Genomic DNA, 26938 nt, shown 5'->3' with positions numbered 1-26938 from the left:
TGTGAATTAGTAGAAGTAAAACTTCTTGTTTGCCAAAAAACTAACGCTGTTACGTGCATGCAGTCATACACTTGCAGTATGCGTAAGTGTGACGTCCTTGCAGTCAGGTGATAGGATTTAAAATTTAACTATGTTAGTGCAAGAGACCAGATGTTTATATATGAAAGTTACCTTAGTTAAAAAAAAGAAATGCAAGTTCTCATACAGTAAACAGTGGATTTTCGATGATACGATTATGGGTGATACGAATTTCTCAGAAGTCCTGGCGAAATTGCATTGCTTGCAATGGGAAAAATTTTGGCTCTTACGAACGGACCTGCGTGGCTCGGCAGATGACACGAACGAGCTGGCAAGGTACCTGACTGCCGAGCAAGCAAGCGACGGCGACATAAGGGCTCTCTCTCCCCTCTTTGTCGTTCTTTCTCCAGGAACGGCTGGGCTGTTGTTTTGTGCTTGCGAAAATGCGCCGCGCACTCCACAGGTACGCTTACGCCGCCCCGAAACCACCCGCATGCTGCGCGCAGAGAGGCTGGCGGCGGCAACATGGTGGCGGCTTCGGTCGCGAAGTGGTGCAGCTGCTTGAGCGACCGCTTCCAACCATTCTTTCAAATGCTGCTCAAGGCACGCACGCAGTTGCTTGTGTGGTAAATGAGCTAATAATGAGTGCGAAAACGGTACTATAAAACATCATCCGCACCGCTAGTGAAAGCGGCCATGAAATATCTGCCGGGGTGCTAAGCCTAAACATTTCCGGCGGCATCCATATCGTAAAGAGTCCACATCATTGCTGGGGTCACCACTGCTACTGGAGAAAAAAAAATCAGCAGCAGCAGTGGCCGAAGTCCCTCAAACTGCTGCCTGCCTTTGCAGAGCGCGCAGTGAAACACGACACCATTTTCGCCCAACTTGCCGCTACCTTGGGTTTAAATTTCCCTTGCGACACCGTCTACCCATGCAAAATGTAACCAAATGGCAACGAAACAAAAAAGGGCTTTCCAAAGAACACGGCAGCTGGTGTCAGTTGTCTGAATAGCACTGTTTTCAGTTTTTGCAGTAGGTTTGAAAATCATCGTTCACCTAAGAACAACGGCCTAAGGCGCGGTTGCAAAAGAGTTAAACACTAACAGTCATGTTACCGCATGCATGCTAACCCATTTTGACTCTGTTTTGGCGCGCTCACTCGCGAACCAGCAGAACGCGCATGGTTACCTCTGGGGCTTCCCTGGAGCACGTCGAGTGAAGTGGTGTTGGGTACCGGTGTCCCCTCCGCCTCCTCCTCCTGCTGCGGCGGTTCGCACGAAGTGACCAGGTCGTACCGCCACTGGGCCTCCACCACATGCTTGCGAAGTTCCTCCAGCCGCGAGGGGAACTCCTCCCAGCTCACTGAGGACGTCACCGGGGGCTCCTCTTCGGGAGAGAGGGAGTCCCCTCCTCCTCCAAGAGGCTGCTCGAGGAGAAAGGTGTGGGCACGAGCACGTTACAGTCAGACCAAATCAGGAGGTGTGCAAATATTTGAAACTTCGAACCCTTCTCAAATAGTTCTGCATATCCGATTTGATTTTCAACACAGTTTTTCTGCTCAAAGTATTTGAATCCTTGAAAGTTACAAATACAGTACAACCCCGCTGATACTTTCTCGGTTCATACAATTTCCCGGTTACTACGCTTTCAATATTGAACACTAAAAATTTCCCATAGTACGTTTCTTGCCGGATACAGTGCAGCCCAATTATAGCAAACCTGGTTTTAACGAAATGGCGGATATAACGAACAAATCTTCGTTTCTCGTTACCATTTGTGTACACAGATTTTGTGTCCAGATATAGCGAAAAGCAGATATAACGAACTGATTTCCGTTTCCCGATGTGTTCGTTTTAAGCGGGCTCGACTAGAGTATGTTTCCCCGGATTGTATGTTTCTCCATCGCCTTTTTTTTGTAACCGTATCAGGGAGGTTTTGCTGTAATAGAGGCACAAAAAAGTTGGCTCTGCCACACAACATTCACTTTTTTCACCCCAGCTTCAGCACAGAGTGCCCCCATGAGTTGGCTTTTTGGCCCAAACTTGAAGCTGTGCAAAGGAAGTACAACACGTGTAAGCCATGCACGGAACAATTGCGTATGCTACCCAAAGTGGAATGCTACTTGCATAAAACTTTTAAACTGAACAGGGGCTTCCTGCTAGTATGGTGGCATGAGTAAGGAATTGATTGTGGGGTTTAACGCGCCGATGGAACGCAGGCGATGAGGCGCGCCGTAGTGGAGGGCTCCGGGTTAATTTCGACCACCTGGGGATCTTTAACGTGCGCCGAAATCTCGTACACACGGGCATTTTTGCTTTTTGCCTCCATCAGAAAAGCGGCCGCCGCGGCCGGGAATCGAACCTGCGACCTTGTGCTCAGCAGCGCAACGCCTTAGCCACTGAGCCACCGCGGTGGGTGAGTAAGGAATTGATTGCTATTACTTGCTGGCAATGGTTGCAGCTGGTCATACCTACCAAGGGCCTCTTTTCAATGACTGCAGGGACCAGTCAAATATACTCACTGTAGTATTCACATGTTGAGGAACCCACATCTCTTAATGACATTTTATGCCTAGAAACTTCTGTTCCACAACTCTGCCATCATTGTTTACTCTCTTATCAAGTGCTGCAGTGCTTGATAAGAAAGTAGCGCAAAAGTAGTGCACTTAAAAGTAGGGGTGTGCGAATATCAATTTTTAAATTTCGAAGCGAATTCGAATAATAAAAACAAAGTTCGAATCGAATCGAATTTTTTTCGAATATTTTTCGAATACGAATACTTATTGTTTTTGTAAAATTAAAGTTTTCACCACCTAGAGACACAAAAACTGCAACTTTATTGCACAACGAATCATACAAAGTAAAATTAGAAATTACACAATACCATTGCACTCAACAGGTTAAGGTCTGCACTCACTTAAATGTTAACATGCAGAAAGGTTAACTGCTCGACATGTTCGGGGAGCAGCGACAACCTTCTGCTCGTCACGACTCCACCAGATACCGAAAGCAGCCGCTCACTTGAGACACTAGTGGCTGGCATGCCCGAGCCCGTGCACATTGCCGCGCGCTGATACAGTAAAATCTCGATGATACTAATCTTGCGGTACTACGAAAAATATTCGTATCATCCGAAATTCGTATGAACCACAGACCAAAAAATTGAGCGCTGAAAAAAGTTTTCATTTATTTCTTCTCTTACTTTCGCGTGAAGAAATTCGTGATTTTTTCTGCTTTTTTTAACCCCCATGTCGCAAAGCAGTCCTTTCTGGAGCACGTAAAGCTTCGCGCTCGTCTCCTCACTCGCTGTGCCCAAGCTCACTACACGCCGCAACAGTCAAGCGTGAACCGCATGGTGCGTTTTTGCACGCGATTCGCTCGCCTCGGCTCTGCAAGCGCTGTATTTTCACGCCCGCATCGACGATTTCGCGCCGGCGGTAGCGCCTACCTCGGTCAGAAAATGACGCACGAGGCGCGCGCGGTAGAATGGAGGAGCCTGACTACTTGCGATGAGATGAAGACAGCCGGCTTGGCTCCGCCGGAGATGGTTAGGCTTAGCACCCCGGCAAATATTTTACGGGCGCTTTCTAGCGGCGCGGATGATGTTTTATAGTACCGTTTTTGCATGCATTATCAGCTCCTTTACCGCACAAGCAACTTTGTGTCTCCCTTGAGCCGCCTTTTAAAGAGCGTTTAGAAACGGTCGCTCGAGCGCCCGCGCCACTTCGCGGCTGGAGCCGACGCCATGTTGACGCCGCCGGCCGCGCCGCGCGCAGCGCGGGGGTGGTTTCCTGGCGGTGTCAGCGCGCGTTGGGTGTGCGCAGAGCGTTTTCGCGAGCAGAAAACAATAACACCGATACAGTCTGCGAAACCACGTACCGTTCGCCGTGTATATGCTTCGCGACTTTGCTGCTGTGACACGCTCTGAATTTTTTTTTTTTTTTTTTTTTTTTTTAGTTTTGGGTGGTTCGAATATTTCGAACCATAAAAATGTCGTTCGAATCGAATTGAATACCAAAAAATTCGAATCGAATATTCGAAGTTTTGAATATTCGCACACCCCTACTTAAAAGACATCCGTGTGTTCATATATGAACACACGGATGTCTTCAGTTCTCACTGCCTAAGTTATCTCCCTTTCTAGTTTTGGAGCATGTCGTAGAAGCTCTATACACACTAAAGCAAAGGTAAAATGCTCATGTCTGAATACAGCTCCTTCAATTCGTGGTCAGTTTTCACCACTGGCATTTGATTTGCAGTCCCAAATTTGAAATTTCCACAGCTCTACTGCATTCTTTTTGCCCTCAAGCCTGGCCCTCCTAATTTGTCACTCGGCAATCCAACACAGTACGTGGTATATCATCACACAGCTTCCCAGAGGAAGCCTTTGACACTGAGGGAGGTGGTGGGAGACCCGCACACACACCCCCACGCCCACCTGGGCCGCGCGGTTGTAGAGCTTGGTGGCCAGGACGGCCGTGCAGAGGGAGGCCAGCATGTCGGGCACCAGGAAGGGTGGGCAGAGGAAGCCCACGCAGCCGGTGGCCATGCGGGTGCCCGCGTTGCTGCTCGCAGTGCTGCCCTTGCCCGACAGCGAGTCGCTCGTCTCCTTCACCGCGCTCGGCTGATGGCCCCCGGACGTGGCTTGCAGCGGGAAAAAAGAAAAAATGGAGGAGAGGTTGCCTAACCTCTCAAAAAAACGGCATCTGCAGAATTTATAAAGCAATTTTTAAATGAGTGCCAACACGAAATTTTCGCGTTATGTTTTTTCTCACTGTTATGGGTGCCTGCCAGCCCATTAATCATAGAATGGAACATTAGACAGTCGGGTGCAGTGTAAATAATTATTTGCAGCCTGGTTTATTCACGCAACTTTCAGTTCCGACAAAACGAACACAGAGGCGGCCGCCACGAAAGGAGGGTGCTTGTGACGTCACGTCAACAGTTTGGGGCCAGGAGGAGCAGATGGCGCCATGCTGATGCCAACTGCGGAAGGGTATCCGTTCCGCGCTTTCTCGCGCGTGCAAAGGTTAAAATTGATTCAATTAAACAGCCGCAGTGGCTGGGAATCAAACCTGCATTGCGTATCGCGAACTTTAACAATCAAAATGCCAGGAGAAACGCACCACAAGAGTTGGTGGCCTGCGTCTCAGCGATATCCCTGGACGTGTCCTCATCTGACTCGGTTCCGTCGTGCGCATCAAGGGCCAAGGACAGCTCGAGGGGCGAGTGGCTCGAGGAGTGGTGCTCGTCGCTCCGCGCATCATCCTCCGCGTCGGTCGCGTCCTCGTCGTCGGTCGCGTCTCTCCGGAGGTTGACGTGCGTTACGAAGAGAAGCGAGAAGACGTTCTCCAGGAGCTCCAGGCGGAAGATCAGCGGAAACACCTGGCCCACCTCCTCTTCGAAGCGCGACAGTTCGTCCAGTACGGCGTGCTTGTACACCTACCGAGGAGGAAGCGAAGTAAACAAAATCAACTACCCCTCTGTCAAACTGACAATGACGAGTAAATGCAAAGCTTTCCAAACAAAATACAGCATGAAACACACCTGTTTCTTATAGGGACAGTTTATTTCACTGCGATTGCGCTCCCTAGTGCACATGTGAACTGAGACGGGCTAGTTGGTGCATGATGCCACTTAGAAAAAATAGCGCCAAAAAACAATACGACAGGGAGTAAAGACGAACACTGCACTGAACTGCCAACTGAGGTTTATTTAGAAGAACAATGAATATGTACTAGAATCAAAAACAAGGAAGAGAGAAGGAAATCTATAACACAAACACACAAAAAATGGAAGTTTATTGTGGAAATGAAAGCAGCCACATGTAATGCGTTCATCATGATCCTAGGTATCTTATCTCCCTGTCGTACAACTCGATAGAGGGTGTGCTCACGCACCTATCTCTCAATGTGTGGATGACGAAAGCCTCGTGAATCTCCCTCGTGCGCTGCTCCCTAGTGCTTTACTGATACAGGCATTCTATAGCTTCCCCTATCGTTCAACCACCATCACCGTTACACGAAGGGACGCATCTTCTGTCCAATCGTGCACATCCATGCATTCCTCTCCAAATCCAGGCTGCTTAAACCATGCCAAAATGGCGTAATCGGATAGACGACAGCTTCATAACACGAGGGACCCAGGTTCGATTCAGACCACAAGAAGCGTTTTAATTTTTCTTTACTTCACCCAAAATTATCATCGTCGTCACTGTCAGAGAAAGTTGTCTTTCCTGCAGTGTGTTTTAGGAGGACTACGGATGAAATCAGTGTGGGGCTAAAAGCTTCACTTTACAAAATTTACAGGTGATGACCCCAGGTTACATGGGAGGCAGCAATAGCTGTTGACCTGTGGTGCTGCTATCATGAAATTCTATGAGGACGACATTCCACACGGTAAGTCTGTTGCTTTAAGAAGAAGAAAAGTCTGAGGCGTGAGCATGTGCCATGCGTGCATTATGTGCCAAGAATTAATGCCCTTTTGATGTTCTCAGTATGGATATTGCAGATTTCCTATATGCGTCCTGCAGACATCCTAGCATGGATTTTCCCTGAGATATTCCTGAACTTGCTAGTTTTACGCAATCCACCACAACATTTGCACTACGTTTGAGTGCATGCACAGTAACAGCAGCAGCGGGGACAATGAACACAACTTACAACTTTTTCTCGTCTGGAAGACTGGATAAAACTATTTTGTTTGATAAGAAATGTCACTGTGTCACTGACCACGCTGAGGAAATTAATGTTTAAAAGAGCAGATTATAAATTTACAGCCTTTTTCAAAATTTTCCAGGCCATGCAAAAAGTGCATAGATCACAAGAATTTCTATGTACAAGCTTACCTCTTGAGGAAGGTTGGAACGTTTTATGTCAGAAAGCTGGAGAAAACATGCTTCTTTCTTACTGCCATAAAATAATTTGGTCCCAGTTAAGCATCAAGCTTTTGCTTTGAGTTATATGTGGCCCAGAAACATTTGGAGTGGCCCAGAAAATTTTGACAAAAACTGTACTTGGACAACAACCATATGCTGCGTAAAGGCAGCATAGGGTTATTATTTAGGTTATTTATGGCAAATCTATAAACGACATGTAGAAGGTCATTTCAGTTGTTTCAGTTGTTCAAAACCTAGGGTGTCAATTGTGCAGTTACCTATTCCCTCAGCAAACAGCTTGTATACAACAGAGAAGAGGCTGATGGGTCTTATTTCTCAGCATTTTGATATCTCCCTTCTCGTGGATCTGATAAGTAAAGCAAAGGGTACCTTTAAGTTACAATTTTCAAGGCAAGTGTTGGGCTTCTTTATCTACATTTTATCCACATTGGGCTTCTTTTACCAACAAGTGCCAGATAGTCGTCTGAAAGCATCCGCAAGACACTCTTCAGATGAAAACAAGAGACATCGAGTTGCATCTCGGAGGTACTCAGACGGTTGGAAAGCTGACAGCCCAAACGGGTAGTGCACACATATCCGAAAAGAGATTTGGACTCACCGGCCCAAACCCATACATGGCAACGGCGTCTGCGAGCGAGTCGTACTGGCCCAAGTTCACATCGCCCTGGAGCTCCTCTTGCGACTGGTCCGCCTCCCGGAGTTTTGTGACGGAGCAGCCCAAGTGGTGGAGCACAATCGCCGAATGGAATGCATTCATCACGTGCTGCATGGTCAGGTAGCCCCTGTAGAGGGCACAGTCCCGCTGTCGCACTGGGCTGGAGGTGGCAACAGCGGACTTCTCGTTCTTGCCGTCCCGACCATGGCCCCCAAGCAGCCGGAACACAGACTTCCGATCCAAGTCTCCGAGGCCGAGTGTCTTGTGGAGAACACGGAGAACTGACTGGTGCTGCAGCATGCCAAAGACGGTGTGACGTCTCGCCTTGATGTCCGCCGGCGATGCCAGTGATGTCTTTCTTTTCCTGCGAATGCGAAAGAAGGATAAAAAAATTGTAGTGTTGGAAGGCTGTAGGGTGGCACCCCCTACACAACCGCTATCAGTCGGTGTCCCTAGCTTAGTTGTGTGCGCAGGCTTGACGTGGGTGTGTAAAAAACATGTAAGCTATGTGTAAGAAATATGCAAGTTCACTGAGGCGAAATAAAATATACAACACCTCAGTGCCAGTTTGATATGTCCAGGAAAAGTGTTTGATCTGTGCTGCTGAGCCCAAGGTCACGGGTTCAATTCCCGGCCACGGCAGCCGCTTTTTTAATAGAGGCGAAAAGAGAAAACGCCCGTGTGATCGAAATTCCGGCCCACGTTAAAGATCCCCAGATGGTCAAAATTAATCCGGAGCCCTCCACTACGGCACACCTCATCACCTGTGTAGCGTCGGGGCGTTAAACCTCATAATCAATCAAATCAATCAAAACTGTTGGATACTGGCAGAGCTTGACATCAAAAATGTCATCACGCCACACTTGGAAGAAATCGTCTCGTGGAGAACGTGAGGTGCGTATTAGCTAGTTAGCTAATGAGGCGGCAGACTTCACTCTTGAGTTTCCCGCGAGATCCCTACCAGTCACATTGGAGGCGATCCGCTGCAAAGTGATTGAACTCGCATGCCAGAAACTGTGAAGAGTATTGGAAGGTTCTAGGTTCTTAGAGTGCTGTCATACAAAGCGCAAGGGTTTCCCCAACTAAGGAAAGTTTTTGCCTTCCGACAGCTTTGGCGAGCGATGTAAGCGGGAAGGAGCGGCTATGTCGAATGGCGACCGGAAAAGCACAAAATTGCATTCCTGGTCAGCTTTTCCACAGAATGGTTTAATGCACAACATTCTTTGCCAACTCATGCCACAAAGCTTTCCATCCACAACACGTGACACAAGGTGTACATGGGCCATATGGTGCACTTAATAAAAAGGCTTCGTGTGTAATAATAAAAAAAACACTGTCCACAGAAAACACACCAACAGGTTTATGTGCTCTATACGATGATCTTCTCTCTGGAGTTTCTGCCATTTTTCGTCGTCTTTTTTTTTTCACCTCAAGTTAAGCAATCGACCTACACAGGGTGTCACCGTAGTCTGGTTCATACGGTAAATGGCTCAAAATAGAAAACTGCCACATCCAAACAGTTCCACAAAGAAGAAGGATGTCAGCAAAACATTTTACTAAAAAAGATGGCGTATTAAAAAGAATTCATTAAAAACATGGCATAGCGTGGAATGCAATACCTTTGGAGAGATACTATACACTCCGTTACAAACAGCCGGTAACGCATCTCTTCCAGAAGCTGCTCTGCCTCCAGATTGCTCCACGTCACAGCCTGCGTTAAGGAAATATATTTTAGAGACACTCCACCCTGCATGGCCTCCGACGGACACGCTTATTCCAGAAACCGCAACAGTCCAGACCTTGGATTCATCGAGGGCTTTCAGGACGTGACAGGCGTGGTCGTCGGAGACGACTTCGTTCCAGGCCCGAACCAGGGCCGTGATGTAAAAGTTCCGCAGCACTGGATGTTGGAAGAGCTTGAGAGCAGCCTCAGACTCTCCACTGTGCAATTTATTGACAGCCACGTTCTGAGAAAAAAAAAAAAAGAGAGAGAGAGAAAATTGAGGCAACAAAAGTTTACGCCTATTTCTTTGCTGCTCTAAAATAGACGACTGCTGACACATTAGCGACGTAGGCGGCACTCCTCCGAATTTTTCTATCAAGACACTGAAGATAGTGGAGCAAAAAACCAATGTTTTTTTGCAATGCATGTGCAGCCAACGTACGTTTCACAAGTTCGAGCAACTGCTCTTCCCAGTGACACGAAACCAACTAGGGCTAACTGTTTTTTTTTTTTGTATGTCAAATAATTTTACATTTAGGCCTTTCACAATTGCCGGACTTTTGCACTGCTAGCGTATGCACAAAATGTACATCTTAAATTTTTCGTGCGTGTTTTTTCTTCGTGAAGCAACATTGACGTTTTTGCTTACTTTTTGTTTGTCACAATTTATCTGTACAGCTTTTTTTTTATTTTTTTTTTCCACCTAAATATTCTTGTTTCAAGCAATTACCATTGCAAAGGAAACTTACCCGTCTACATTTTGATACCCTACACTTATACGGCATGTCTTTTGCGACTGGAAAAAAGTTATTTGCTGGGTTACCCAAAATGACCACTTTTACCATTGCAGGAAAGTGTTAAAGAATACCAGTTCCTAGCCACAGCATAACAGGAGGTTTTTTTTTTTTCGCACTGAAAAAAAAAAAAAAAAAAAACAAAGCTATGACACAAGTTGAATTAGCTGCATTAGAAATAAATCTTTCAAGTGACATTGACATGCCAGAGTCATTCGTGCAGTGACCCAGTACGTGCTTGATGAGCCGTGCATTTTGTGTTGTGTGTGCAGTTATTACATCTGTTCACAGGAGGCTGCCAAGAGTGTGTTACAGCACAAGTTCTGCCATTTTCAACTTCAAGCAGAACTGAAAAGAAAAAAAAAATCCCAATGTTATTAAAGTTTGAAAACTACTGCAGACTTCCTTTTCACTCGCAGGCAGCATTACCTACGCACTAGAGCAAAACAGTGTTCATTTAATTAATTTCCATCTTACATACACATGAATAAAATGTGCGCAGCTGGATAGGTGTGTAGCACTCTGGGTGTCAGCAAGGAGGTGCACTTGTGTCCCTCCTATTTTATTCCCCGGATTCAAGCCTAGCAAGCAAAAATGTTTTAGTTGGGCATTTCTGGGCTAGAAAGGGTTAAAAATTCAATACTTTCGCTATTATTATCAATAATTTCTTCTTTAAACAGGTTCATTTTGTTTCAGCTCTCCCCTCCTTCCCAACTCTGGCAGAGGGTCATTACGGCCTTGATGTTGTCGTAATTCACTGCAGTAAACCAGATTAGTGCACCATGAAATGGCGGGAAGGCTTCTTTCCTGCACGCTGAAAACACTCTACATCTTCCAAAAAGTGCACTTAACTCCAAGTTCAGACCTACTGTATTTCTGCGCATAAAACCCGCCCCTGCATATAATACGCACCCCCACTTTCAGCCCGCTGGAAAAGAAAAAAAACCCTCGCGTATTGCCCGCACATTTGATACAGGAAAGGCTGCAACAAAGCTACTGTTCAAGCAACGCATCAAATGCTACGTAAACAGCAAAAGCGTACATATTAAGCCAGTAGAATACACTGACTGCAAGGCGAAAGTCACAATTCAGTAATAAAATTCAGTTGTTAGAGTGCGCTCGTCCTTGTTTTTTCTTCCTCGTACTTTTGTATGTTTCGCTCAGTTGCTGACATGGAAGGTTTACTCAGTGTTACTGTGTAGGAGCTTCAAAGTGCAATGTGCATTGCCGTGAAGCTGCACTAAAGGAAAAACCCCGCATGTTATCCGCACCCCTACTTTGCCACTGAAATTTTCGCATTTTCGGTGCGGGTTATACGGGCAGAAATACGGTACCTTTTAAAATTTCTTTTGCTGCATTTTTTGCATATTTGCGCTGTTACTACATAAACGCTGATACATTCGCACGTGTGACCCGTACATTTGTGGCACCTGAATTCAGCTTCGTCGCAATTCAAGCTAGCTAGCTGAGTGAGTGAGACACTGCTGCTGGCTGCCTTACCAGACAGCGATTCAGAATCCAGGTGTGACATCATACAATAAATTGACATTAACGATTAAGAAATATGGTCCCAAGTTGAAAAAAAAATTTCAGCATAAACACCACTTTCAAAAATTAGCAGAAACTCCCAAATGGGAAATGTCGAATGTCGGATAAACGCGCAAGCCGATCTGCTATACGACATTTTGCCCCGTGAAAGTCACCTGCACTATTATAAAAAGATGCATTGCCACAAACACATTCTTCCAGGTGCTTAGGCACAATCTGCCACAAGAGTGAAAAGGCCCTAGGGCCTTTCAATCAATATGTAGATAAGACCCCATGTATCCGTATCAAGCGATATACACCAAGACTCTCTAAGGTTGGCTTCACTTGCACACACAAATACATTGCTAGGAAGACACTCTTTAGAAGCATTACAACCTGTCTTGTGTGAAAACACAAAGTCCTTAGAGTATACCATTACTAGCATTTACGTATGCACTGAAAGTGTGACACATCAAGCATTTCAGATGGAGAGAGAGAGAGGTTTGCTAGTCTACTCCACAAACAAATACTTACATATTCAAATGCACATTTTGCCTCTACCTGACACAGCCACGGCTCTCTTTACGCTGCGCTGAAACAGGCCACTACAATTGCAGCTGCACCAAGGCAGCAACTTACAAGAATAGCCTCCAGGAAGTGTTCCCCTCGGACAATCGACTTGAGGAAGGCTTCCTGCAGGTCCAGATCACCCGAGGTCGGGCAGACCGCGAGGGACTGCGGACTTCCGGCCGGAGCGAGACGGCCGCGCCGCTCGTTCTCACGCTCCGCGAAGAGCTTGGACAGGGACGGCGAGCGGCGGCACACCATGGACTCAAAGACGGCCGTTTTGCTGAGGAGGCCGCCGTCGATCAAGTCCAGCAGATCACCAATTATCACATCCAGCAGGCCGTCGGACCACTGACCGGACCGTGAAAAGAGAAGGAACACCGGAGTTATGCCTCTTTCGAAGGAAATCAATAGGAACACAGGATAGGATGATGGCTGGGAACGGGTGTACGTTTAGACATTCTACTGAATGAATTATGCATTATTATGGCATTTCACACGCCAAAACTACACCTGTGTTATGAGGTACGTTGTAGTGGAGGACTCGAAATTAATTTCAACCACTTGGGGATTTTTCACGTGCGCCAAAATCTTGACACACAGGCATTTTTGCTTTCTGCTTCCATCTAAAAGCCGCCACTGCGGCCAGAATTGAACACACGTCCTTGGGTTCAGCAGCACAATGCCATGATGGCCACTGGGTAAACGTGGCATGTAATTTCTACACATTCGAACGCATGGACTGATAACACATGACGTCCTGAACCGGCGTTAATTACTCGCCACCTATGTACCACTGCTTTGGTGCTTAGAACAGCCTCATGTGCCTTGGATCAATGTACGTGCTGTGCGCTTCTAGCCTGCTGCCTCAAAGTTGTCCCATACTGAGCTTATCAACCTGCACTTGCTATACAGTTACTAGCCACAGATCAAAAAGAAAAAAATGAAGGAAGCTTAGAGTAACGCGTAAGACTTGAAGGTACCAAAGCTGCATGCAACCTTCATGACCATCACGAAGGTTTAAGTCCACGATTTCAGCCGATTTGCTTCTTCTTCGCTGCCACAATGATCTCTACTCCATCATTGTTGCTGTAAGTGTGAGCTTCTTCCATTTTTTTGGAAGTAATAATGATTGAACATTACCTTAGAGTGGCGTATGCTATGACGTGTCTTCCTCGTTCTGGGCAAGTGTTGCCACAATTACGACAAATGCTGGAGTTTCTTCTATGGCCAATCTTGGCCAATCTCCGTAAGCGGGTAGGCTAGGTTTGACAAACGTGTGCCGGAGATGCTGGGCGGTTGCCGCAAGGCATGCCCACAAGAGCGCTTGGAATTTTCTTGGGTTTTTTTAACTGCTGATTGGTCGCCATGAGGCAAACGCTCACTTGCACGCTCTCAACAATTTCTCAGTATTTTTAACTGCGGGCACAAAAAATTTCGATTTGCTAAGCAGCTTCTCTGTTAAAAAGAAGGAGATAGAGAGAAGGTTCACGCCACTGCAGCAGTTGCAGAAAATACAAAACAAAAAACAAAAAAAAAACGAAACAACCGCTGCAACATTACTCGTTTGAGATATGCACACTACCTACTCTTCCCGTATGGTTTTTTTTCCGCAGCAGCTGGCAAACATCCCACGCAGATTCCCACGCAAACATCCCACACAGATATAGACACCTTTTTACGCAATCCTGCAGATGCATCGGAAGGCTGAAGATCAATCCCACATAAGGTGCGCCATGTGACCAGGGTGTGGCACTCTCAATACTTGCCATGGCCACATGGGCAAAACTGACATCTTGTGAAGAGCTAAGCTACTGCCGATAGCCTTTTCCAAAATTGTTGGAGCGCTACAGACACTCATTGCAAACATTTGGAGCCAAAAACTTTATTCAACTGGGATCTTTTGAAAGCTAGTGCAGCAGCTTGGTTGTGACTTGTTCAACATTGGTTGAACAAGCCACAGCCACAATCACAGCCATTCAACGTGGGTTGAACGTTGGCTGTGGCCTGTTCAAGTGTTTGTTCAACATTGCTGCACAATGATGCTTACAAACTAGTCACCAAGTGTACAGCCAGCCCTAAGTGGTTTTCTTGGCACCGGTGAAACTACCACAGTGCAAACCAGACATGCCACTATAAATGGAAGGATTGTGCCAGTCTGTACAAGTACACATAGTTAAAGGAGCCATACAGACAAAATGCAAGTTTGGTTGATTTGAAAGATTGCTCGTTAGAATAAAATTGACACAACTGTTAATGCAAACTTCACACAAGTAGGCTATATAATTATGAAAAAAGAGAATGGCCATGCGACCCACTAGCTCATTTCCCGCACTAGAACCTACAATGCACTATGGTCAGCTGTGCTGAGGCCAGCAAAAGCAAACACAAGTTAGGCAGGGCTTATAAGCATGCAAAACAAGCTATTCACTAAAGTGTAATGCATATTCATTGTATAGCACTAAGAATGGTGGAGTAAACAATGGCAGTCACAAAAGTACACGTAACCATAGGAGCACCAGTGCATACTTCTGTTTTGGTACTGCACGCAATATGCTTGTTATAGCTGCACAGCAGTGCGGCACTTTGGGGTTGTCTCAGACGACACTGGCTGATTGGCATAGGCGACATTGTCTTATGTGACCCTGTTTGTCAAGCCTACTCAATGTTTCTTGGAAGGAACGCCGTCTACCGTAACAAAAACAAGCAAGGTGCAAATACAGTAAGAAACAAAGCGAGGACGGGCTGCGGTTCTGACGGTACGGTGGCGCCATCTAGGAGGAATGACAATAAACAAAACATTCAGCAGTTCACTGCAGACTAAACAGCACACTAACATTCGCTTCAACGCCTGCTCTGCATTCGTCCTCACAGACGTCAAAAAACCCACGATTTAGTGAAACGATAAGAATTTTGGTTTAAATTGTTGAACTTTTCCGTGAATAAGAACATCGTTTGCTGCCAAACAAATGTCGGGGGCACTATAAAAAATCAAATCTTTCGAATAAAACAAACTTGCATCTTGTCTGTATGGCCCCTTTAACAAAGAAAAGAGGAGGACAGGAAACAAGACGAGCCTCTCTACTTGTATTCTCCTCTATGTTCTCAGCTTAGCAGTTGCACTGTTTCTTAAAACAGAAGCATCCAGTCGATGGGAAGAGTTAGTGCAACTGAAAGCTTTTGACCATTTGTTGAAGTAGTGCGCATTCAACAGGTGGTGCCGCATGGTAATGGTAACGATGGTGACCATAATGATGACCATAACGATGACCATAACGATTGTAGTGGTAACAATGGTGACCACAAATTTAAACGTTCTAATGTTCCAACCCATTGGAACGTTCCAATGTTCCAATGGGTTACGGAGCCATACTTTAACTTTGGTCCATTCAGTTTCCCGTAGGCCGATGCACACGGTGGACCAAAACAATTATTTGGACCGCGGTCCGCGCATCACGTGATAGGACGTCGCCAATTCTCTCAGACTGCCGTTGGACCGTGCAGGACCGCGGCGCTCGCGGTCCACATATTCACCGAGGCTTTTCGGTCCGCCGTCGAGACTGCAGACCGCGACATCAATCAGCGTGGTCTGGCAGGGCCCGTGTCATGTGGGTGGAGCCGGGTTCAGTTGCGCCAATAGAGAATGGCACGGGCAGCGTGGCTGTTTCGAAGCGCTCGAAGGAGCCTGTCAATCACCCCCGGTGGGGGGATAGGCAGCAGGCTAGGCTTACAATCACGACGCTTACTTAATCCGCGCTTTTACTAGCGAGTCCTATGGCTCTTACTAGGGCTATGCTAGCCATCATTATCCCATTATTTCACGCACGTGGACCACAATTTATGGGAAGAGTTCAGTTCCAGCGAGCGGTGACGAGCCGTATGCAACCCAGGTGGCCCCACCGTCGCCGCTCGTCGTGTCGCCTTCGTGCGAACGACGGCGGCGGCTGCGTGAGCGCGCCCGCCCGGCTTGCATGCGGGTGGCTGTTATTGTAGGGATGAAACGTTTCGTGCAGGTTTTTGCATTACAACATGTCTTCGCGGTCAAATGGCACCTGTGTTCAACCTTCTAGCTTTCGCGTTCAGACGGTCGGCCATTCGTGGTCCGCTCAGCCGGCCCGCCGTGTGGAAGCGCTCTGCTTTGGATCAGACTACGGCGGACCGTGACGTCTCATAACGTGACCGACTGGACCGCGGACTCGGTCCGTCGTGTGAATCGGCCTTTAATTACGGCACTATACCCAACTTATCCACAAAAGGAAAAAAAAAAAAAACACTCACGAGGGCTGGAAAGAGGAGATACAGATATAGAGGGGCAATGGAGAGTAGAGAGAGACGAGATATAGAGATAGAAAGTGAGTGCTGTGGTTTGAGGGAAAGTAAAAGGAAAGAAAGTGGTGCATACTCAGGATATTATTGAGCTCAGCAGGAAGCTCACTTACATACAACCCAATTCGGGGAGCAGGAGTGAAAGGAGAGAGCAGTGAGAAAGATAGAAGAATAAAAAAAAAAAGCTGAGCTGGGTTAGCAGAGAGGGTGAGGGAGGGATAGAAAGAGAGGGGGAAGAGAGATACACCGAGAGACAGATATGCAGGGAGAGAAAAAAGGAGAGAGAGAGTGAACAGGGAGGTATTGATTGATTGATTGATTGGTTGCAGTGTTTAACGCGCTGACGCGAACCATAGTGGAGGGCTCCGGATTAATTTTGACCACCTGGGAATCTTTAACGTGCGCAGAAATCTCGCACACATGGGCGTTTTTGCTTTTCGCCTCCATCAGAAAAGCGGCTGCCACAGCCGGGAATCAAACCCGCGTCCTCTTGCTAAGCGGCACAATGCCCTAGCCACTGAGCCACCGGGGCGGGTGAACAGGGAGGGTGCCAAGTGGCATTCTTGCCTGTGGGTTTTCCGCACAGTGGGCCACCAGTGGCTCGGGCAGCGTGACGATGAGGTTGAGCAGCAGACTTCCGTGCCTGTCGTCTACTTCTTCGTAGGCAGAGGCCGCCTGCTGGACTTGGTGCAGGCAGCTGCGCAGTGCATCAAAGTGCACCTTCCACAGCTGCTGCACCACTCTGCTCGCGTTGCCCAGGCTCTGAGAGATGTGCTCCAACAGCAGGAAAGCCCGTGTTGGGTCTCCGAGCAGGAGCCCTTGCAGTGAAGACAGGCATTGTGGTGAGAGGAGGGTGGTTCTGCTGTTGTCCGAATCGAAACCGGGAGCTGCCGCGCTGTAGGCATCGTACAGTTCCTTGGGAGAAGAAGAGAAGCAGATCAGTGAGGCGCCCTGGTGTTTAAAGGGAACAAAGATTACGACCCATCACCGAATATCTTGGCCCCCCCAAGTTGCGAGCACTGTGCTTTCATTTTTATTTTTTTTGCTCCAAATGGTGTTCTCTAAAAGAACAGCAGAGGTCATAGGTATACTCCTTGCAACCACGGAGCAACCACAATTGTCAGCGAATAAAAGTTCGGCTGTAAATGAGAGAAGGGGACACTTTCCAAACTTGCTCCTCTTCCGTTTACCTACTATTAGAAAACGCCATTTGTTGTCTGCACCAAAAATTTGTGGCCATCAAACAACAACCTGGACTTGATTGCTGTATTTCATCAGCTAGGGAACAAAGCAATCAGTGTCATGCTGACTTTTTTTCGCCGCTTTCTCAACTTTCTCCCTTCACCGCCATCCCCCACCCCCTTCTCCTTCTCTCTAATGCTAATATTCTCGTAGGCTTTTCTTCCCGCAGGCGTGGGAAATTAAAGCTACGGGAGATTAAAGTAGAGCACAACTTCTTATCTTTCATTTTTCAAGGGCTGTTGACAAATTTATGCAGATCTTCTTACACAGTACAAAACGACAATTCACAATACAAAAGAGACCCTAAATGATGACCACAACATCTCTCTAGTGAGAGGATCTCTCAGTTTCAAAAAACTTGCAATAAGCTATTCCAAACATGAAAAGCTAAAAAAAAAAATACAGGAGCAGAGAGTGCGTTTCATGTATTGTAACAATAACTGAACTTTATGCGCATCCACAGTTCCGCAAATAAGGCAGGCTCGTCGCAAGTATGAATGGTTCATCCAACTAGCATCATTTCTACAAAACATTACGTGCAAAACATTACGTGCAGTACCACCAACGCACTTAATTCATCCGCTCTTCCCCATGCTATCCGCTTGTGGAATGATCTTCCTGATACCATCGCGTCGCTGACTAACCCGGAAATATTCCGTCATCACTTGCAGATCCCTTTTTCAGATTAAACAGGAATGATTCCGTTCGCATCGTTTTTTTTTCTTAGTTTCGCATTGTGTTTTACTCGCTGATGTTCTTATTTTTCGTATAATTCTCTTGCCGTTGTGATGATGATGCCATGAAGTTCTTTTTTTTTTTTACTACTTACTTGACTTGTTGATATCTGTATATGACATGACTAATTATTGTATAACTTTGGTTCGTTATTTTGGTGTGATTTCCCCCATAAGCCCTCCTTACTCAATGCCCCGCTAGGCCTGTAAGGTACTTTGAATAATCAATCAATCAATCAATCAATCAATCATGTTTATTTACGTGCCCAGGAACAGCCAGAGGCCTGAGTGCTGGCGCACGGATAGTTACATGAAAACAAAATACAAGAAACATATTGGAAGAAACAAACAAGCGACAAGAAACACAAATTGAAGTAGCGAAAATTACAGAAATAAAGTACAGGCGGAGCCTGGGTACAGGTAAAAAAGAAAAAGAAGATGCCTTTGTGGCTCAGCTTATTGTAATGAATACACAACAAGCAGAGAACAAAGTTTAACAGTAAGACGACAAAAACAATGACAAGAGTATAGACACAAATGATAAGACAAGCATGATAAGTAAACAGTTTCAAAAACAGGCAACTATATTGGTTAAACAGAACCACAGAGAAACCAAATTTCAGCAATAATAAAAAGAAAAATGAACGACAGAGATTTTTTTTAATAATAATAATAATAATAATAATAATCATAATCATAATAATAATAATAATAATAATAATAATAATAATAATAATAATAATAATAATAATAAAATGTTTCAGTGTGAAAAAGCCTCACAAACATAAACAACGCTATTCAATTATGCAAGACAAAAACAGGAAGGCTATCATCATCAGATAAAAGTAATAGGCTGCGAGAACAAACCTGTCGACAAGCATCAGGAAGTTCCCCGCCAACCGTGCAGAGGAGAACCCTGAACTCTGCGTCATGTGCCAAACTTGACGGTTTGCTCTGGGGAAACGAAAAACGAAAATTGTTGCCAGCTTTATAAGGCGCCATTAAACGTTAACACTGAGTCACTTATAATGTTACGTACAATGAAACCCACCTCATTGCAATGATCTTCGAGAAACTTGGCTGCGAGCCAGGAAAGATGGTTTGGTGATAGTAGGAGTGGATTGGCACACGTGCTGGGGGAAAAAAAAAAGAAAAAGAGAAGTGAAGCCCACTGGTGTGGAAAATCCGGTCCAGATGCAAAGTATGGGATAAGCTATTACGCATAGCACACTGTCAGATTACCTGTTGCATCGCTCCTAGGAAACTTGTATTGTGAGAATTCATTGCTAATGCTCGTTTATGCCCAAAATTTATACAATTTTTGTTTTTCTGAACATTTGATAAACAGAACAGATGCTCTCAGAGGTTCTGTTATTGAGATGCATATTTGTAGGTTATGTTCATCAACACAGAGCAACATCAATGTTTAACTCTATATAAGGGGCAGCCCAATGTCGACAAAGGCAATTTCATTGCCAAAATGTTAGCATGAAGATAAACTCCCTGCCTTCAAGGTCTCTTAAAGTGTTAAGATGATGCCGCAGCAATCTGTGCCTTTAAAAAACACACACTTCTAAGGCAGTTAAAAGTTCCACTTCAGTGAACTCCAAAAAACAGAATTGACTGTTTAAACGAGAACTACAGAAAGTGACAACGATGAGTGATGCAAAAAAACGTAACTCAATGGGTACAGTAAACAGGTGGTGTGGGCGACAGCTACAAGTGCAAAAATTTAATACACTGACGCCAATGCCCTCCGTCGCTGTTGTTTGTTGCTGTGCAGTCTCTCATCTACCAAAAGTGAGTGATGGCAACTGCCTTCACTGTCACTGCCCCCGACAGCCTGTGTATAAATGTTTTTCGCTCATTACTGCCACCAACATTACCTGTCTGCCATACCCATTTTGGTACATTTTTCGTGTCACTCATCGCTGCATGTGGTTACCCCTTTATGGTCTCTCTATGCTTCAAGTATGGCATTACTTATTTTGTGGGTGCAACCTTGTACTATATTTTGTATTATACAGGGTGCATGCGGTATGTGGCAACAACAATGTACACAGAAAAGCACATTTATTCAAAAAATTAATTTTTTTTCTTCAAAATCTAACCCACATGCAAAAGTGAGCATACATTTCTGCATTCGTGTTTTTGTGAGTTATTTATGAAAATCGCCTGTATCCTAAATAAGTGATTCAAGAACCTCTGGAAAGCTCCGCATTAATTGTCTCATCATGAAGTTTTCACAAACTCTACGATGACTACTTGACAGTTCAAAACATTCTTAGGCACCTGGTTGACGTGATTCAGTGGTTTGCCGAACCTGTGGAAGTTCTTTCCTGATCTGCAGAGCTAGGAACCCACATGTTGGAGTTCACCACTTCATGGAAACATTAGCAGGGCATTTGCTACACTCTAAAGTTTGTAATTTCATTCTGGCAGTTCTCTTGAGATACGCACATACTGGCTAAATTCGGCCCACACCAAAACAGAAATTTTGTGCTGAGTTCAGATCAAGCATAGGTTCTAAGTTGTGCATTCACTGCATCTATTCTTTGACAAGAAACTTTCGTTCTCAGCTAGAGCTCAACATTTCGCATCCGTAAGTATTTCAGTTGTTGGTAAAAATTTCTATAGGAACTTGGCTTAACACAATACATAAGAACAAAATTTTCTGGTTAAAAAATATATGTATTAAACAGTGCCTCGCTCAAACAAGGCCATTTTTTTTCTTTGTCCTTTTAAAGTTGACAGACGACTTCAATCCATTCAAAACAAAACCAGAATTTAACGTCTAACAATTATCAAGGAAACCACCATAAGACGAGACCTATGCGCAAAAACTAAACACAAATTAGCAAGCAGTTTAGCCATGACGTTGCCAAAAAATTCTCGCGGAAACGTGGTACGGTTTGTCCGCAGGTTTTATTGCCAGGCGGCACTGCAGGAAACAGTATTTTTCACGCACATATGAGCATACAGGTCTACAAATACGTTCGATGTTCAAGACACACATATTATAAATCATTTGTTGAAGGAAGGATGATGAATTAAGTCGTCCAATTGAGCTTGTTCCAGGAATGAGCGTAGATGCTTCCCCAAAAGGAGCTATTAAGATAACGGCGCCGGAATCGCTCAATCCTATCACAAGACGAAAGGAAGTGCTTGCTTTCGGATTAGTGACCTCGTGCAACTAACGCCGCTGCGCTCGCGGAAGCAGGCGCCAAGGTTAGCGCACCAGTCACGTGCAACGCAAACGCATTCCCTGCGGAGAGCAGATGGCACGGGAACACAAAATACGACCGCGAAAATGGCAATGCGACGAAAGTGTCACGCCGCGTGCGTCAAGGGGGGCGTATACGCCGTCGTTGCGATACTACCTGAAGGCCGCTGGTGACTCTGAGATCCCCCGAATGTATTCCCTAACGAAGAGTTTCTGTTCCGCCGAAATATACGGCGCTCGCAAAGCTGTGATCGCGCAGGCTCGGGCACATTCCCACTGGCCGAGGTACACGTGACTGGTGAACTCTGTCAACAAATTGGAGCCCGTGGCGATCGCCTCCTCTTCATTGAAAGCGAGATCGGCGTCCGTCTTGGTCGCCTGGGACGGGACGGCGGCGTTCTCGTCCACCATATTTTCCGGCTCAGTCACTGCGACCACTCATCGTCCCAAAACGCTGCGCTGCCAATGCACGAAACTCGAAATAACCACGCACACACAGACACAACAGCTGACGACGGTGCGATCGCCATGTTTGTTGACAAAAAAAAACGTAAATAAAAAGGTGCAGAAGTTTTGGTTTTTGTTGCCTTTTTTCTGGATTTAAAAGCACCGATTATTTTGTATTGGGTTTATTACGCTAAGAAAGTTGACCCTAAGGTCTAATTATGAATGATTGTAGTTTGCGTCGCGTCATAAAAAAATAGATAAAAGCACCGAATACATTTATTCAAACAAAAGCAGCACTGACAAAAGTATCTGCTTTTTAATTAATTCACTTACATTTGTTTTTGTATATATTAGAGGTAAGCAACGTTTTTAGATGGCTGCGTCTGCTGCAACCCGGGGCTTCCGAGCCGATTCCCCCCGAACTGGCTGCCAACGTTTTTAGATTAGGTCAGTTGGCAAAGAGCGCGGCCTTCCAAGCACCGCGGCGCGGGCCGGTGCTGTCGCCGACCAGGCGGTGGCGCTGCGGTAGCGTTGAGATCGGTCTCGGCGCGTCGTCTGCTACTCCTTGCTTGGAAAGGCGCCGGTGAACGACCACCGCACACCGTTAATGTTCTTCTTTGACATGCGAAATCCAACTTCACTCTACTCTTACGCTTTAGTGACAAGAGCTTTACATTTTTATCGACATTATAACGGGAAACAAGCTCTACTTAAGAAAAAAAAAAGGCAAGGCAAACACTGCACAGCCCGCTTGTCTTCGGCTGCTTCCCGTTCCATTTATTTTTCCCCAGTACGAGATCCTTTATAGCTCAATAATGTTTAAAGCATACCCGAACACGTCTTACACTTCTGAAACTGCGGGAAAGCTTCAATAGTCAGCCATCTACTTGGAATCAAGAAAAGACGCCTCGACATTTTTATGTATGCTGTGGAAGCAAATGCAGTAGGTACGTTTTCACAAGAACATATTTACAACCCCAACAAAACTGATCAAGTGAGCCGATTGGAAACCAAGTGCTGACGTGCGCGCTCAGCAAATTCTTGGTATTTTAACTGCGGACACGAAAAATTACGATTTGTTAAACAGCTAGCTTCGCTGTTAACAAAGAAAATCGAACCAATTATTAAACCAATGTTTTTTTTTATTTCTCTGACAGGTATAATGTGGTTTCTTAAAAGAAATAAACGTTTTTTCTAGGATGGGAATGTTTGTCGTACTGCTATTCTTTTTTGTTGGTTCGTAAATCTGATGGACTATCTGTTAGGGTCACAGAAACTTTCATTCATCTTCTTGTAGTCCTGATATGCCAATTTTTTAAAGCGTTTAGCCTTCATTTATCTTCTTGTAGCCCTGATATGCCAATTTTTTAAAGCGTTTAGCCTTCATTTATCTTCTTGTAGCCCTGATATGCCGATTTTTTAAAGCGTTTAACCTGGTAGTTTTTCCGCCGAGCCATCGCTTATGCTTTCTTCTGCGTTGATTTTTCCTGCACGTTTCTTTTTGCAATCTACAGATAGGCAACACTTCTCAGTTTTGACTAGTCAGATTTATAAGAGGTTTAACGCGCCGACGCTTCACAGCTAGGCGATGAGGCGTGCCGTAGTGGAGGGCTCCGGATTAATTTTGACCACGTAGGGGATCTTTGACATAAGCTGAAATCTCGAACACACGGGTGTTCTCGCTTTCCGCCTCTATCAGAATAGCGGCCGCCGTGGCCGGGAATCGAACCCGAGTCCTTGCGCCCAGCTGCACGGCGCCTTGGCCACCGCGCCGGGTAGGGATCTGATCTGACAGCACCGGGAATATGTTGTGCCACACACACTTCATGCCCTTTCACGGCAGTTGTTGCGGATGAAACGTCTGGAAACAGGTAACATTTGTTCCGAGGGCTGATCTTTAAGACAACAATGTAGCGAATAAATGTTGCTACATTCTTCTGCCTTGTAAGCTGAGGGTGAATATTCCCATTTTGATCGCTGTAGCTACACGGCGGGACAAGCAAACCTGTTGAATTAACTTCAACCGACAAGTTTTGCCCCACTACTGCACCCTTCTCAATCAGCACAATTGCACCCAGAATCTTCGAGCTTGTAGAAGATAACCTAGGCGAAGCCTTCACATTCTACGATTGAAATGTCGGACATATGCTGAATTCCTGCATAACTGCGAACCACAGCTCCGTCACCAACGTACGCGCTGACATCGGCGCTTTCTACACCACTCGCGCCACTTACGCCAGTTTCCTCGCGCAAAGATCCATCATTTTGGCAGGACGCAACATAGGTGGGAACCACTGTCATCCATTTATGTCGTTTTCGGCATGACTTTGATGTCTTTGGTGGCGACAGATGCTCAGGTATGTCAGGGAAAATACGGGGCGCCGCGCCGTCCCTCAGAGTCCGCCAGCCTATCCTTACAGTTTGACAGTTCACAGCGTGTTCGTAACAGTTTACGATGTCTGAAGACTCACAATAAATGTCACAAACGTATGTTTATGGCGTAACCTTGAAGTTTTTCCGCGGAATCGCGCTTTCCCACTCCTTGAATCCGTCATGACCCTTCGGCGCTTTGAAGAAATGCCGCTGCACGGACTTGGCCGCTTCCGAAGCATACCCCGAATGGTAGCCCGGCGCGCAGCACGTCAACAAACCGCACCGACACTTCAGAGATCCACTAAAATATGTATGCACGATGACAACACAGAGTTAATACGTTAATACAGACGTGACGAAAAGGCGAGCGCCAACAGCACAGCGAAAACACATGCCCGGGGCGAGCTTCGCTCCCCAAACTAGATCTCAAAGCAACGCAAGCGCCACCTCTCGGAATGGCGACAAAATGGTGCCGCCTCTCGAGGCGCAGTTTGCAAACTGACCTAATCTAAAAACGTTGCTGGCTGCTGCGCCCCACGGAAGTGACGTACGTCAACAAAAAAATTGCGTAACTGCATTTAATTGCAATTACTTCAATAGTGTTGCATATATTTTCGGCAGTGACACACTAATATTACAGTATCAAGATTTATTTTTTGCCTGAGTTTATTGTCTTTTAATATGACATCACCTAGTCACCGTGACGTCATAGACATGCTTTGTAGATGTTTGCATTATATTTTTCCCTGCGAAACTCGAGTTTGTTATTTGACACTCGCGTAGAAGTTGTGTAAACAAAGCACTTTTTTATAGATTTACCACGGGTTTTACGAATGACCTACGGACGAGCGGCATGGAGAAGAGGCCGAATTCCATCGAAGAGCGAATTTTGGCCCCGTACTGGCCTACGTACGGGTAGAGTTCACTCTAGTACGGGCTTGTCTGTTCCGAGTTTGTTCCGTTGGCCTATTTCAAATATTCCAGCTTCGCGCGGTGCCGAGGCAAGCAAGAATGTACGAGCGTCGGCGTTGTGCGGAGTCGCTCACGAGTGGTGCGGTGCTGCGCTGTGTTTTCGTTTCATATGAGGTGTTCAGCTCCAAGCCTGTGTCACCGCGCTTGTATCTTCTGCAGTAATTCACAGTCCGATGACTATTCGTGGCAGCAACGCGAAGTGCTGGTCAGCGCTTGCGCAAAGCGCAATGTTGTCATATCAAATACGTACGTATCAGAACCAAATGTTGCCCCAAAATGTGCAGTGAAGTACGAAGCACCGTGTTGCCTTCAAAACGTGACCGATGTGTGTGGTGCGTCATAGTTTTCCAGAGGTTTGTTTGTGTGAAGCTGCTGGCGCCGCAGTTATCGATGCTATCATCACAGTCATTGTTATACACGGTGTTGTGTCGGTATCACAACGCGAGGCAAATACTTTGATACTGCTCCGTACTCGACTTGCAAGTGTCCAGATTCGTGTCGCTGCAGGAGTGTATACGTGAATAATCTAGAGCCCCATCAGCTAGCAATGGTGCGTCGCAGTGACAGCGAGTTTTCGTTCGTTCGCTTCAACTTGCCGTGATCCCTGTCGTTACAAGCGTGGCCAAAAAATGCGCCGGATATCTGTCGTGGGTTACTGTGGCATTTTCCGTGTGTGTTGTGTTCGTGTGCTCCAAAATTTACGATGTCGCCAAACGTACGTGATCGTGCCCATTTATGACAGGCTAGGTGATGCGTCAGTGGCTTCAGCAATAACAGATGCTACGTGCTGTGTTGAACTGTTATATCTACATTCTAAGCATACCATCTAGGTGACCCTGCGTAGTTGTTGTTTCTATTTGCTCTAACCTCAGTTGCCTTGTTCATCTTTTTTGCAGGGTATTTTTATTTACGTGTGCACGCAGCATATTAGCACTAAATCAAGCTTACACACTTACCTGTACATGCCATAACCCTCTTTGTAATCACGTGTGCATGTGCTACTGTTACCCTGCAGTATTTCGTCAGCTACTGTGCATGCTAGCAAAGATTGTTTGCATGTCGTTCTGAACCATTGCTAATAGCCTGAATTTCCTTTAGTATTACTAGCATACCTTTTTCTTTCTCACCTGCTGGCTTCGTGTTGCTTTTAAAAGGAATGAATGATTTAACGCTTATGTCGGACAAACTTGTAAAAAACAATACACGGGATATACCTGCTAAATTTCTCAATGGCACAAAGCACGTACACTGATCGCACAGGGTAATAGTATGTCTGACGTGCTCCACACTCTTCGTCTGCCCCTCAACGCAGTCATGCTTGATTTTTACCCAACCGGCAAAACCACTTCTGCTCACTGACGAGCCAGGGTCACTGTCACGCCCACTTCACAACATATAGTGAAAGCAGTCTGTTCTGATTTTTACCCAACAAACCAA

General features: G+C 45.9%; 1 protein-coding gene across 1 annotated transcript in view; it reads right to left on the bottom strand.

Moving 5' to 3' along the window:
• Positions 1–22227, bottom strand: part of Sptz (zinc finger FYVE-type containing 26 spastizin) — a 105622-nt gene extending 83395 nt beyond the window's left edge. The window contains exons 1-11 of the mRNA XM_077681253.1: positions 21867–22227; positions 19538–19619; positions 19354–19440; positions 17078–17425; positions 12257–12535; positions 9373–9540; positions 9193–9284; positions 7517–7937; positions 5147–5462; positions 4459–4664; positions 1210–1444 (exon numbers count right to left, since the gene is read on the bottom strand). Coding sequence (XP_077537379.1) covers positions 1210–1444; positions 4459–4664; positions 5147–5462; positions 7517–7937; positions 9193–9284; positions 9373–9540; positions 12257–12535; positions 17078–17425; positions 19354–19440; positions 19538–19619; positions 21867–22120 — 2488 coding nt within the window. The 5' untranslated portion in view covers positions 22121–22227. The remainder of the gene's footprint in view (positions 1–1209; positions 1445–4458; positions 4665–5146; positions 5463–7516; positions 7938–9192; positions 9285–9372; positions 9541–12256; positions 12536–17077; positions 17426–19353; positions 19441–19537; positions 19620–21866) is intronic.
• Positions 22228–26938: the final 4711 nt, after the last annotated feature.

Source organism: Haemaphysalis longicornis, unplaced genomic scaffold (assembly GCF_048455015.1).
Source record: "Haemaphysalis longicornis isolate Haplotype H1 unplaced genomic scaffold, Haemaphysalis longicornis Haplotype H1 scaffold_8, whole genome shotgun sequence".
Taxonomy (NCBI): domain Eukaryota; kingdom Metazoa; phylum Arthropoda; class Arachnida; order Ixodida; family Ixodidae; genus Haemaphysalis; species Haemaphysalis longicornis.
Note: the sequence above shows the minus strand (reverse complement) of the source record. Positions and strands in the feature narration are given on the sequence as shown.